The sequence below is a fragment of the Echinops telfairi genome, unplaced genomic scaffold, assembly GCF_000313985.2.
Source record: "Echinops telfairi isolate 266 unplaced genomic scaffold, ASM31398v2 ScPeMD7_7459;HRSCAF=8497, whole genome shotgun sequence".
Taxonomy (NCBI): Eukaryota; Metazoa; Chordata; class Mammalia; order Afrosoricida; family Tenrecidae; genus Echinops; species Echinops telfairi.
The window spans coordinates 753,875-767,695 of record NW_022111359.1 but is presented as its reverse complement, the minus strand read 5'-3'; the positions used below and the strand labels follow the sequence as shown (position 1 = coordinate 767,695).

The 13,821-nt window shown below is 61.6% G+C and overlaps 3 protein-coding genes across 3 annotated transcripts in view; 1 reads left to right on the top strand and 2 right to left on the bottom strand.

Moving 5' to 3' along the window:
• The window catches only part of FSTL3 (follistatin like 3), an 8,906-nt gene extending 5,311 nt beyond the window's left edge, over positions 1–3,595 (top strand). Inside the window, exons 2-5 of the mRNA XM_045300031.1 lie at positions 82–322; positions 2,020–2,235; positions 2,335–2,562; positions 2,666–3,595. Coding sequence (XP_045155966.1) covers positions 82–322; positions 2,020–2,235; positions 2,335–2,562; positions 2,666–2,715 — 735 coding nt within the window. The 3' untranslated portion in view covers positions 2,716–3,595. The remainder of the gene's footprint in view (positions 1–81; positions 323–2,019; positions 2,236–2,334; positions 2,563–2,665) is intronic.
• Positions 3,596–5,258: 1,663 nt separating this feature from the next.
• Positions 5,259–9,835, bottom strand: LOC101656142 (serine protease 57-like). The gene is made up of 5 exons (XM_004717004.1): positions 9,754–9,835; positions 9,118–9,271; positions 7,537–7,681; positions 6,272–6,535; positions 5,259–5,408 (listed from the first exon to the last, which is right to left on the bottom strand). Exons 1-5 carry the CDS (start codon positions 9,833–9,835, stop codon positions 5,259–5,261), a joined length of 795 nt encoding a protein of 264 aa, XP_004717061.1.
• Positions 9,836–11,071: 1,236 nt separating this feature from the next.
• On the bottom strand, positions 11,072–13,375 carry LOC101655837 (serine protease 57). Its single transcript, XM_030888270.2, has 5 exons — positions 13,306–13,375; positions 12,010–12,169; positions 11,783–11,927; positions 11,356–11,616; positions 11,072–11,270 (listed from the first exon to the last, which is right to left on the bottom strand). The coding sequence occupies exons 1-5, from the start codon at positions 13,373–13,375 to the stop codon at positions 11,118–11,120; spliced, it is 789 nt and encodes a 262-aa protein (XP_030744130.2). The 3' UTR covers positions 11,072–11,117.
• Between the last annotated feature and the right edge of the window lie 446 nt (positions 13,376–13,821).

Genomic DNA, 13,821 nt, shown 5'->3' with positions numbered 1-13,821 from the left:
AGTTACTGGGAGCCCGGGTGGAGCACTTGAGCGTCCTTCCCAGATTGCAGGGGGGCAGGTCATCCCCTCCGGCACAGGTAGGTGCAGGCAGTCATCTCCTACCCCCCAGCACACAGCCCCTCTCCTCCACCTGCAGGTGGGGTCTGCTGGCTCCAGCAGGGCTTGGAGGCCACCTGCAGCTTGGTCCTGCGAACGCACGTGAGTCAGGCGGACTGCTGTGCTTCGGGTAGCGTGGACACTGCCTGGTCCAACATCAGCCACCCCAGCAACAAGATCAGCCTGCTGGGCCTCCTGGGCCTTGTCCACTGCCTGCCCTGCAAAGGTGAGGCTGGGCAGCTGAAGGGCAGGTGTACTAGGCTCCAGACCAGTCAAACCAATGTCAGTGTGGGGAGGGGGACAGGTGGGTGTAGAGGGAGGTTTAGCTCAGAGGCGACCCAGGGTGGTTGGCATTGGCCCCGGAGTTTCGGGGGCTCCCGGGACTGGTACATTTCCCCCCTGCCCTCACCTAGCAAAGGTGTACTGGATTCATACCTGACTTTTTGGGAAGGTGGGTTCCTGCCTGGTTCCGGGGTGCTGTGGAGGGGATGGCGCCCGTATGTTAACAAGGCGGAGCCTGAGAAATGCTGCCTCCCTCAGTGGACTGCGAGCTCTGCCTACACCATGAGACTAGGTGTCCCCAGAGCAGATAAAAAGATGTGGTTGGTTGCCAGGGAGGGGCTGAGGGTGCTGGACCTGCAGGGGCTGGGGGGAGGGTCTGTAGGTGGGCATTGGAGTTCTGGTCTTGGGGGATGATGAGGAGTTTGCCCACTAGATCAAGAGCCTCAAAGGAGGCCGAGGTGTTGGGTGGGGGCGCCAGCAGGGGGCAGGTGCTCTGGGCTGGAGACTTGCTGGCCAGCTGGAATGTGACCAGTCCCTGCCGGTGGTCCTGGACTCTCTGCCTGCGCCTTAGTGCTCTCCAGACCCCTCTCTCGCTTTGGATGGGGGTGGGGGCGGGACAGGGAGGCCAGACTTCAAAAAGTGCCTGGCCTGGGCACAAGATACCCAGGACATTCCCCCACTCCCCATCTGGCTCTGCTGCCCCCCTCCCGCCCCCCCTTCCGTTTTTGCTTGCAAGAGGCCCGCACGCGAGTGTTTCCAGATGTGGGCGTGGGCGGGCAGCGTGGGAGGGCCCAGGTGCGGCCCACATGCCCAGGCTGGGGAGCCACGAAGTGGGGGGCCCGCATGCTGTGCGGCCAGCGACGCTGGCCATGGTCCCCTCGTGTCATGCTGTGGGGCTCCCTGGGAGGTGAGCGTCCCCATCAGCCTCATTTGCCTCAGTGCAAACCCTGGTGGTGCTTGTGGTCATAACTCTAAACTCCAGCCCCAAACCACCGAGTTGGGGAGGAGTTTGTGCTGCAGCTTGCGTGCTGAAGTCACGCCCCCTGCACGCAAGCCCTGCCTCCGTTTCTAGGTCTGCAAAGTGGGGGTAAGAACCACATCAAGGGCACAAGTCTGCATTTCCAACAGGGGCGGAACCCCACGGAAAGACTTCCCTTTGCTGGGTCTCAATTTTCCCACCTGCGAAACGAGTCTGGGGACAGGCGACCCCTGTTCCAGCGGTGCGCTCTGGCTGTGGACGAGCCCCTCCCCAGCAAAAGCGCTCAGGCCTGCGTCAGCCCTACCATTGGGCCTCCTGGGAGGTCCTGGCAGCGGGTGGCTTCTCCCAAGACCCGCGCCCCTCCCCCTTTCTCTGACGCAGCCGGACCCCTGCCGGCCTTCCCAGAAACACGTGTAAGTCAGAGAACAGGCGTCAACCAGAGCAGGGGGGCCCTGCACGAAGGGGACCCAGGATGAGGGCCGGAGAGTCAGAGGTTGCCCCTGAACCCCGGAACGCCAGAAGGGGTCCCCCGCCTCCAGCCCTGTCCCACGACCGCAGTGGGCCTGGTCCCCGCGCGACACCCCAGCTCTGAAGCGTGGGAGCGCCGTGGGACCCGAGGACCTCCCCTCCCCAGCTCACGCGGGCGTGTCGCGTGTCCACAGATTCGTGCGAGGGCGTGGAGTGCGGCCCGGGCAAGGCCTGCCGCATGCTGGGGGGCCGCCCGCGCTGCGAGTGCGCCCCCGACTGCACTGGGCTCCCCGCGCGCCTGCAGGTCTGCGGCTCGGACGGCGCCACCTATCGCGACGAGTGCGAGTTGCGCGCCGCGCGCTGCCGAGGCCACCCGGACCTGCGCGTCATGTACCTTGGGCACTGCCGCAGTACGTAGGGGTGGGGCGGAGCTTGTGGGGGGCATCGGGGGCTGGAACCCGGCGTGGCGGAGGTCCCGGGGTTCGGCCCTGACGCCCCGCGGTCCGCAGAGTCGTGCGCGAACGTGGTGTGCCCGCAGCCGCAGTCGTGCGTGGTGGACCAGACGGGCAGCGCGCACTGTGTACTGTGCCGCTCGGCGCCCTGCCCGCTGCCCTCCAGCCCGGGCCAGGAGCTTTGCGGCAACAACAACGTCACCTACATCTCCTCGTGCCACCTCCGCCAGGCCACCTGCTTCCTGGGCCGCTCCATCGGCGTGCGCCACCCGGGCAGCTGCTTAGGTGCGCGCACTCGCGGGCGCAGGCTTGTGGGGCGCGCGGGGCTGTCCTGGGGGCGGAGGTCGCCCCTGCTCCTGGACCCTGGCCCAGCTTCTGTCTCTTGCAGGCCCGCCCCAGCTGTCCCTTGCTGAGTCAGAAGAAGAGAACTTCGTGTGAGGGGGGCAGGCCCGGCCCGGAGTTCGAGGCTGTCCTTGGTTTATTTATTGCCACAACAGAGTTTAATTTATGTCCCACGGACACTTGGCTCCGCAGCTCGCCCACACGCCAGCAGCTTGGAAGGAGGCCTGAGGGGTGTGGGCAGTGTGCGGCCTAGATCTGCCTTTGGCCACTTAGCCAGGAAACCCTGCCGCGAGGCCCCCTTCCGCCCTGGAGGACCCCAGACTTCTCCTGTGCTCCCTCACACCCTCCCCCAGCCCAGGAGCTAGGATTAATTGCCCTCACTTGGCACTTCCATCTGGGGCTTACTGGTCCCGGGAAGGACTTCCAGATCTGCCCACTGAGCCTGGCCCATGATACAGCACCTGAGGCCAGACTGACCGGGAACAGTGGGCCCCATCAGCCCAATCTCAGATGCCCACTCTCTACGCTGACTCCGTTTCCCCACCACCCAGCTGGGGCTCCTGGGAAGGGGGTGAGGTCCCTGGCCCAGGTTGGGGTGTCAGCACAGGGGCCTACCCTATCACCACATGATGTCACCAAACCAGGTTCCCAGGGTAGGGGCCCAGAGTGCCCACAGTGTGTGCCCTGGCCGAAGCTGCAGACCCAGTGAGTCCAGAGCACCAGCCCCTTGTCCGACCGAAGTCCCTTGTCACCCTGTGCCTTTGTGTCCACAGGAGGCTCAGCCTGGAAATGGGGGTTGTGGGGGGTCCATGGGGTGCAGGGTCTGTGTTTATCACCTTCCTTGGGTCCCCCAGAGGTGTCTTCCCAATGATGTCCAGATAGCACCCTTGGAGCTAGGGAGCTTCCCCAGGCCCCCCAACAAGGCACCCCCACCCTGAGGTGCTGTCTCACCAAAGAAATAAAGACTGAAAAGCCACCTAGGGGTGTCAGACCCCAGTTTGCCTCCTGTCTCTGAATCTCAGTGCTACTGCCCTTTGGCTGGGGGTGGTGGAGTGGGGGAGGGTTCTGGTCGGCCTGGAGTGGTAAGGTCTGAAGCAAACAGGCATGAGGACAGTGGATAGCCATGGCCTTGGGTTGTGGCTATCCTTGGCCTTCCTCTGGGCCTCAGTGTCTCCCTCGGGGCAGTGAGTCCAGGGAGGGGCGAAGGGCAGTAGAAAAGAGGCCTCTAGGGGGTGGGATGGGGAAGGGGCATCAAGATGGTTTGGAGGCTCCCCAAGGAGCCAGCTCTGGTCCAGGACCTCCAAATGGGGGCTAGCAAGGGAGCACAGGTAGACCACTCCTTCGAAGCAAGGATGGCAAGACTTCATCTCACGTACTTTGGACAGGTGGTCAGGAGACACCAGTCCCTGGAGAAGGACATCGTGCTTGGTAAAGAGGAGGAGCAGCGACAAAGAGCAAGGCCGTCCACAAGATGGACGGACACCGTGGTTGCAACAATGGGTCTCCAACCTGACAAGTGTGGGTGTGCTCTGTTGTGCAGAGGGCTGCTAAGAGTCAGAACTAGCTGGCTGGCACCTGACAGCAGCAGCAGGAGCCTTCGTGGAGTAGTGGTTATGCATTGGGCTGCTAACTGTGAGGTCAGTCGTTCAAAGCCACCAGTCCCTCTAAGGGAGAAAGAAGAGACTGCTTCCATAAAGAGTTCTTGGAAATCCACAGGGGCTGTTCTCCCCTGTCCTGCAGGGTCACTGAGTCAGCAACCACTCGCTGGAATTGAGAACAAAAACAAAGGATGGGCGTGTGTCACAGTAATCATATTAACAACAATGCTGCAAGCATTTTCCAAAGGATGGGGTGCCCCCGCCCAGATCCCACACTGGAGACAGACCCCACTGGTGGCCGAGTCTCGCTACAGGGCAGGGGGTGGGGACCCACAGAAAATTCCTCACCCTTTACCAGCCTTGGTCTTGTCTGTCTGTACACAGGTGTAGAGAGTGGGCTGCAGGATCAGGATGCAGGCAGGTGGAACAGCAGGTGCAGAGGTTAGGAGGCAGCAAGGACCCCAGGGCCAGTCAGTGTGGGGTGTCACCTGCTCATGCTATTGACCCTACTCTGGCTCACAGTGGCCCTATTGGACAGAGTAGGACTGATCTGGAGTTGCCTGCATTATTGGTCTTTATGGGTGCAGATAGCTTCCTCTGTCTTGCAAGAAGCGTTGGTGGGTTTGAACTGCTGGCCTTGAGGTAAGCAGCCCAACACTCGCCCACCACCCCACCAGAGTTCCTTGGGGGTAGGTAATCCAGGCAGGCAGAGGGGGCACCCAGCCCAGACAGAGCAGGCATGGCTAGGGCCTGGAGTTCTGGGTGAAGTTGTGGGAGGAAGTGAGCAAGGCCAGGTGAAGTTCCAGAGACCAGTGGACGCTGGAGGGGCAGTGGGGGCTGGGCTCTGCCACCTTGCAACGGGTCACTTAGCACTTTATTCAGACTCATGGTACTCTGCTTCGTTTCGACTGGACACTCCTGCCCAGCGGCTTCAGGGGGGTTTGGAGCTCTACCGATCCACACGGCAGCCCCAACCATGGCGTATTTAACCATCATTGGCCCAGGGGAGCAGGGGTGCTGCAGGGGGGGGTGTCCCTGAGGTTACTGCTGGATCACGCCCCAGATCCAAGTCACAAAGGCAGAGACCTGTGTGTACACGTCAGGGTACTTGGGGTCCCCACACCACAAGCCAGAGAAGGAGACCAGGCCATGAGCCCTGCTGCCACACACCAAGGGTCCCCCGGAGTCCGCCTGGGGATGGAGAGAAGGAAAGGTCAGGGCCCCAGCTTCCAGGAAGGAACTAGTCATGATTCTCCTGGTTGCCAAGTGCTTCCAGGGCCCCCTAGGGTTCTTCAAACAAAAACTTTTGGATGAGTCAAAAGGGAGGTCAAATGATAAGGTGTTACATTTTAACCTAACTATACCTGTCACCATCAACTTTACAATGCTCCCTATCTGATAACAAGGGCTGGTCACCACCCTAGACTGTGGTCAGAGGGGATTCACCTGAGGAGGCTTAATCCACCTGGGAACCTTGCAAATGGATTTGGGGCTTTCCCTGTCGTCCGGAGCCTTCTGCAAACCAGGTGCTCACAATGAAAGCTCTGACCCCACGCTCTCCTTCGGACTTGGATTTTATTATTTACAATCCTTGGATCACACAGTCTGCTGTGCTGCTTCCACGTGAACCTAAGGCTCCCTAGGGTCCTTGAGGCAAAGACTAAGCTCCTCAGCCTCACTGGCCTCTCACCCCTCTTGCGCCCGAAGTACACACTACCTGCCTCTGTAGCTGTGCGCTTGAGTTCGTTTTGGGGGGGTTGAGACTTGGGGTTTGAGGCCTGTTAGGCCACGGGAGTGTAACTCCACTGGGAAGCCGCGTGGGGTCTGCACCCACCCGCTCACGCAGTGCCAGGACCTTCGGGTCTCGGCCGGCTTTGGGTCTAAGTCGAGCGGAGTGGCTTCTGCCACCGCCCTCTGCTGGACAGTCCTCGCAATAGCCACCAGACAGGTGGCTTTTCGAGGTCGGCCCCCTGCTCCCAGTCCCGCGGCCGTCCGCGAGCCCCTGCACTGCCGGGCCTCATCGCCTCCCTGGGGCAGACGGGAGGGGGTCTCACCGAGCAGAAGCCGCGTCGCCGGCTGTCCCCGCTGCGGGCGCAGAGCATGGCAGGGCGCAGCCGGCCGCTCCAGGAATTGTTGCAGGTGTCTGAGCCCAGCACGCGGACCTTGGCCTCCATCAGCCCTGGGGGCAGGTCCTGGAAGTCGGACACGGCGCCCCAGCCGTTCACCTGGCACCATGCACCAGCCTTAGGCGGCCGGGCACCCCTCCGCGGCAGCTTCAGCAGCCCCACAGCTCCGCCCAGGGCAGCAGAGACATTCAGCTGTAGGGAGAGGCCTTGCCTCAGTTCCTGGGAAGGGGGTGGGGGTGGGGGTGCCACACACAGTTGTTCCTGCCTCAGTTTACCCATCTGTGGCATCGGGTCTCTTCCACTCCATGGAAGCGACCACCAAGCTCAGAGCCCTTCCCTCCTACCTCCGCCCTCCTCCCCCAGCCCCCACTGCTGTTGTTCGTAGGTACGATGGAGTTGATTCTGACGCATAGCGACCCTATCCTGCGACACCCTCACAACTGGTCCTGTGTCTGAGTCCACGGCTGCAGCCAGGTGTCTGGTGGCTGTATCACCTCCTAATCCCGGCCTCCTCCCCAAACTATAAACCTTCCCATAGCTCCCCATTGCCCTTGGGCCAAAGGCCACCACTCAAGTGGTGGCCTGCAGCTCAGTCAGGATGAATCAGCTGGTGCTCCCTGGACGGTCCACTCACCCTATCCTCCCTTCCAGAGGCTCCCGTCCAGCCTCTAGGAAGACCTCCCAGAATCCCTGGTTCTTCCTATAGGCTCCCCCTCTGCCCCCGGCCCCGACAGAAGATGTTTTACCTGGCTGCCACCCGGGTACTCTGTGGCTCTGTGGGTGCTGGTGTGGGGCACAGTGGGAGGTCAGCCAGTGGCCATGGACCCCAGCTTAGGTCATCATTATGTGACCTTGGGCATGTCCTTCAGCCCCCCTCTCCCCATCCGCAACCATTGGTCAAATCAGAGGAGTGGGTTCCCAGATTTAGGGTTTCACCAACAAGGAGATGAAGCTAGAGCAGGGACCTCGGTGTCAGGAGACGCTTGTCACCCTCGGGTGTCGGGAGGAGGTGGGAGCCACAGAGGGTTCTGGACCGAGGAGGGAGGTGACCTGACTCAGGATCCCTCCTGCCCTTTGTGAGACTTAAGCCAGGCTTGGCAGGTGGTCCGGGAGTGGCCAGAGCTGTGGCCCAGGCACCGGTGATCCCCCTGCCTCTGCCCCTGTCCCCGTCCCCATCCCAGTGGCAGGCCCACCTTCAGCAGACAGATGTCGTTGGCGTGGGTGGACGGCTGGTAGTCGGGGTGGGTGAAGGCGTCCTGGATGCTAAAGACCTGCTGTGTGGTCTCTGCCACTCGGAGGTCATGGGCCCCCAGCACCACCAGGCCTGCCAGGGGATCCCTGCGGAGGGGGAGCAGGGGTGGGGGGGTGAAGACTGCCTGACACAGCCTCAGTCTCCCCATCCGTAATTGGGGGTGCAGGAGCCTAGTGCATCCTCCTTCCCCCAGCCCCCCAGCAGACCATCCTTTGCAAGGCAGCTCACGCATACTGTGAACAGAAACCCCTGAGGGCACATGGGGTATTTACTGCCCCTATTGCCAGGCCCCTATCGCCACCCCCACTCCCCTTACATTAATGACGAAACCAAGAACCAAACTGGCTGCCATGCTGACAGCGCCCCTGTGGGATTCCGAGGCTGTAACTGTTGATGGGAAAGAAAGCTCCATCCGTCTGGTGGTTTCGAACTGCCGTCCATGAGGATCACAGCCCAACACCTAACCTCGGTGCTACCATGACTGTCAGTGTGATATCGATGACAGTAGTTGCCATACTAATTCCTACGCAATCTCACAAGTAGGATCCTTGTACCGGCTACCATTCCTGCCGCTGGACTCTGGTCGCAGCAACTGTTGCCCTGTTGCTCTGGAAACACAGGCGTCTCATCACTAAGAGTCGTTTCCAACTCAGGGTGACCCAATGTCGGAGCCGGGGTGACGCATGGGGTGCTCACTGGTCAGCAGTTAGGAACTGCCAGTCTGGGGAGCCCAGTACTACTTTGTTCTATAGGGTTCTATAGGGTCGCTCGGCATCGGAATTGGCTGGACAGCAGGGAGGTGAGTGATCGGTGGGGCAGAAGGAGGCCACCTTGAGATTTCTAGGTTGTCATCTTTCTGGGGCTTTTTCTCCTGGGGAGACCCTGGGCGGGGGCGTCCGAAGTGCTTAATGATTGCGTTACCCAATCTAGCTGCCACCGGGTCAATTCTGACTCTCAGCAACCCGTAAGACAGGGCAGAGCAGCCCCCGGGGGTTGCCGTGAATCTTGAGTGCAGCAGAAAACCTCGTCTTTCTTCCAAGGAGCGGATGGTGGTTTCGAACCGCTGACCCTGGGCATGACAGCCCAACGTGTAACCCAAGATGACTCCAGGGCTCCTTGGAAGTATACTCAGACTGAATCCGATCATTACTGTACTTGCTCCCGTTCCCACCTCAGTTGTGGGACAAAGGACAAGAGTTGCAGCCTGGTGATGGCGAGGTATTTACAGGTTGGAGAACTGTTGGTCCCACTGGTGGCACAAACAGTTAAGCGCTCGACTCGTAGTGAAAGGGCTGGTGTTTGGAACCCACGCAGAGGGGCCTCAGCTGAGAGGCCTGTGCTCTGCTTCCAAAGGGGCCCCATGTGGGGTTGCCATGCGGCAGAATCGTAGCCACAAACAAACCCCCTCCTGCATGAAATGGCCAGTGCTCCAAGCCCCTAGCTGGCAGGAGCCCAGCCCCTCCCACACGTGTGGCCCCTCCTCCCCTGCCGTTGAGGGTCCTGAGCTAACACATGGGCTCACCTGTCTTTGATGCAGTGGGCGGCCGAGACCACCCACCGGGCTCGGAGCAGGAAGCCTCCACAGTGGTGCTGGCCTTGGAAACGCAGGGACGCCATGTAGGGGCGGGAGTGGGGGGCCACCTCATGGCCCCCAATGATGCGGGCCCCCCAGGAGCCTGTAGGGAGCGGGGCAGTGTTGGAGGCTGGCACAAAGAAGGGATCATGGGCATGCGTGTGAGAAGGTAGAGTTGGGGAAGAAAGTGACAGATAAGAGACAGAGAGACACACGCAGAAAGAGACAAGGGTGCAGGTACACAGGCAGACGGAAACAGAGACAGACACAGAGCGACAGGCACAGACAGAGAGCAATACATAGACTCAGAGAAAGACAGACCCGGAGAGATAGAGAACTAGACACAGAGATAGACAGAGAGATAGAGACACAGAGCAGACACACAGAAGTAGACAAGCAAATACAGAGAGACAGGCAGACACAGGGACAGCTGAGGTCTCGGGTGCCGAGGCAAATCCTTTGAGTGTGTGGGCGGGGGCCTGGTACCCAAGAGACCTGGTCTTGCTGACCCCACTGTCTACAGGGGCACCCAGCGGTCTGAGTGGCTGGACCAGGAGGCGACTGGGCTGGGGATGGGGTCCTCACCAGGGGGTCTCGTGAGCAGTATCAGGGTGCTGGTGGCCACGGACAGCAGCAGGCAGCCCCCAGCCCCAGCCCAGGACCCCATGGCTGTCCTGGCAGCATCTACCGCCAAGGTCTCTGGGCCAAGGCTCCACCCCTTCCCAACGGCCGGAAGGGGCACCACCAACTGCCCTGTGGTCTGTGGTCCCCTGAGGGGCCCAGTCTCCACAAGGTTTCTGAGAACCGAGGATTGGGCCACAGGGGCCTCAGGGGGGTCTCACGGGGTGGGGGTCGGCAGTGGAGAGAGTGGGTCCTGGGAAGTCCCTTAACCTCTTGTGCCTCAGTTTCCCAGCATTAGCCCGCTCAGCCTGCAGCACGGGACACACAGTCGGTGCCCTGTGACTGCACGGCAGCCTCCCAGGATTGCTGGAGCCGGTCCCCACCTGCTGGAGACGCAGCCCTGGGGGAGCTTTGGATTCCCCCTCTGCCAACCCAGCACGGCCCACAGGGCAGTGAGGACACTCAGGGCATGCACGGTGATGACTCCTGCCTGTAGGATTGACCGAGCCTCCACTGTGGACCATATCCTGGGCGAGACACCCCCACCCCAGGAGTGAGGGTGGCGTGGAGCAGGACGGTGCTGTGGGCCATTCTGCTGGCCACAGAGATGCTTCCTAGGACCAAGTGGCCCCTGTCCTCATGGCTCAAGGTGTGGTGGGCTGAGGGGCCTTCCCTGAGATGTAACCCCTCCTACCATTGCCTTTTCCGTTTACCAGTGAGGATCCTGGGCAAGGCACCTCCCTCCTGGGGGGCCAAGAGCTGCCCTACTCTGCCTCCTGGAGAGGAGTACAGCCCCCCCCCCACTCATGACCCAGGGTGACCCCAAGGAGCTGGTGGAGGGTGATGGTGGTGGGGTCTGGGCATGGCGCATGGCTGCCACAGCACCTGCTTAGGGCTCAAGGCTGAACTGTGGCCTTGAATGGTTGAGAGGGGCTGAGAAGTCGATGTGTGTGTGGAGGGGGGTCATTCCAGCCTCTCATGGGGGCTGAGGGGCAGGGGCGACTTCTGTGGCCCACCACAAGGGTGGGGGCCATGCGAGATTGGAGGGCATTTGAGGATCCAAGGAAAGTAGGCTGGGTGGAGGAGGGCGGAGGGGAATAAGGAGCTGATATCAAGGGCTCAAGCAGAAAGAAAACGCTTTGAGAACGATGATGGCAACAGATGTACAAACGTGCTTGACACAATGGATGGATGGATGGATTGTAATAAGAATTGTACGAACCCCCAATAAAATGATTTTTTAAAAAGACAGGAAGGAAGGAAGTAGGCTTGGCGCGGTGCGGCACAGGCAGAAAGGTTTTATTTGCGGTCAGAGCCCCCTCCCCCACTTAGTAGTGCAGCAGCACGTCTCGGATCCAGAACACGAAAGTGGAGACTCGCGCGTAGACGTCCGGGTGGCGGGCGTCCCCGCACAGCGACGACGAGAAGGACACAAGGCCGGCTAGCTGGCCTCGGCACAGGAGGGGGCCGCCGGAGTCGCCCTGCGGGGAGGGCGGGGACTGAGATGCAGGGCCAAGTGGGCTGCGCCCCCTGCCCCACCCCCAGGGCTCTGGGCCGGCCGCTCACCCCGCACACGCCTCGCCGGTCCCTGGAGCGCGCGGAGGCGCACAGCATGTCCACCGTCAGGGCGCCGCCCCAGGACGCATTGCAGGGGTCGCGAGGCTGGACGACCACGGCAGCCTCCAGGAGCGCGGCCGGCGGGTCATCCTGACCCGTGGTGTCGCCCCAGCCTGTCACCCGGCACCTAGTGCCTGGTCGCAGAACCAGGCTCGGGTAGGGCAAGGCCGCCGGGCGCACGGAACTGGTGAGCTGGGCGGAGGCGTTGAGCTGGAGGCGGGGCAGGGGGTGGGATGGGAGCGTCAGAGCCCGAGTCAGGAAATAACAATGTAGCAGCCCTGACAGGAGCGATGTTCCCGCAGATAACACCCCGTGCGCACCCCTCCCCCACCTGCACCGTGTGCACTGCCCCCCTCCCCTCCCCCCTTGCCGGCACCTTGAGGAGCTGCAGGTCGTGGGTGTCGAGCTGAGCGTCGTACAGCGGGTAGGGCACGGCTCTCTCTATGGTGAACACCTGCCACGTGCTTTCAGGCGTTTGCAGGGCGTGGGCCCCCAGCACCAACCTGAAGGCGCTGAGGTTCCTGCGTGGGCGGCCCAGGACAGCATGCGCTGGTCAGAGAGCCCCTAGCCCGCAGCCCACCCCCGGGGCCACCCGTCACTCACCCAGACACCTCGCAGTGCGCAGCCGTCAGCACCCAGCGAGGCCGCACCAGCACCGCCCCGCAGATGTGTTTCTCCCCCAGCTGCAGGGACGCCATGAAGGGTCTGGAGTGGGGTGCCACCTCTCGGCCCCCTACGATCCTGCTGCTGCCTCTCAGGGTGCCTGGGGACAAAGCCAGTGAGGACGGACGGTGAGGGGCTGCGGAAACCTTCGCCACCCAGCACGGACTTCGAGGGGCTCTGGTGGTAGACACACACACACACACACCCCGAGTTCAGGTCACCCATCTGCAGGCCCCCCTCTCTCGTGAGGTGCCCTGTCCACAGGTCCTGGGGGCGAGGGCACTGCCTGTCCTCACGTCATCCTGACGATGCTGATAGGGTCTTTTTCCCCAAGTAACGACCGGCACGGGAAGACACAGACGCAAAGAGGCTCTGGCCTTAGCCGGGGTCACACAGAGGGGGGTGTGTGGACAGGGTGGCCGCCTGAAACCACCTCCTGTTATTGCCACTGAGCCCCTCCCCTGACTCCCCCCTTTCCTTATCCTCTGGTGCCAGTTGTGAAACCCACAAATAACTGTTCCTCCTCACCGTTCAACCACACGCCCAGCTGCCCCAGGGGGTGGGTCAGGTTGGGGGAAGGCAGTACTTCCATTCCCTAAACTGAGGCCCTAAACTGAGATCCAGGCAAGGGCTAGCTTGGGCACGGGGTGGTGGGGCGCAGGGTGAGCCCAAGCCTCCTGATATAAGTTTGAAGGCCCTCCCTGGCCTCAGACGCTGGTCAGTCTGACCTGACAATGATGTAACAGTGAAACAGCAATCATGGCTCCTGCAGTGGGCTCGATGGTGTCCCAACCCCTCGGGGCCTGGCTTGGACACAGGGTCTTGGAGGCTGTTATTAACTGGGTTCAGTGAGACCTCGCTCATCTGAGCAAGGTGGCCCTCGTGAGAGCCGAGACACAGTGACGGGGAGGTTGGAGAGAGGCCGCCACAAGCCAAGGGTTGCTGCCCCCCTCAGAGCCCCGGGAGGACGAGGCCGGCTGACACCAGCTACCGCAGGGCCTGCCTGTGAGCTGTATTGTCACCAGAGCCGCTCCACCTGTGATTGTTGACGAGGCCAGCTCCTTATATATTGAGGGGTGAGCGCTGGCCCTGAGCAACCAACAAGACAGAAGACACAGCCTCCCTTGGCAGTCAGTTCCGATCCTGATCCTGATGATCTGCAGATGGGGAAACTGAGGCTGGGCCAGTGGAACTGGGTAGCACCATGGGATCCCAGGTGGCCCCCTCCCCACTTACCTGAGAGCACGGGGATGCCCAGAGCTGTGATGCATACCAGGAGGACCACAGGGGCTAGGGTTGCCTGCATGCTGCTCTGAGGGCTGGCCAGTCTGTGTGTGAGGCTGTGAGCTGGGGCACCTTCCTGCTGGATGCTCCCTTTGAGCGTCTGCCTGCCCCTCTTGGGGACTTGTGAAATGGGAGGTTACACAATGGCTCTTATTGGAGCTGGCCTGGAAAGGGGTGGCCAGGGACCAAGCAGGGGCAGGGCATGCAGGTGGTGTCCCTTGGCTGCCCTGGGCTAGGACAAGCAGCCGATGACCATCACTCAGCCTGGAGTGGGCATGTGGTCCAGTGCTCTGTACGTGGATAGCACAGTGGGAGCTGTGAGGGGGTGGAGGGAAGGGCCGGGGTTTTCAGTAAGGCACGTAGGAGGACCCAACACCTTCAACCAGGTACCCTTTTGTGTTCCAACGTGCCTGTGGGGTGCAGAGAGATGACCAGCGGGGAGGTAGGCCATGCTGTGGGGCACTGAGG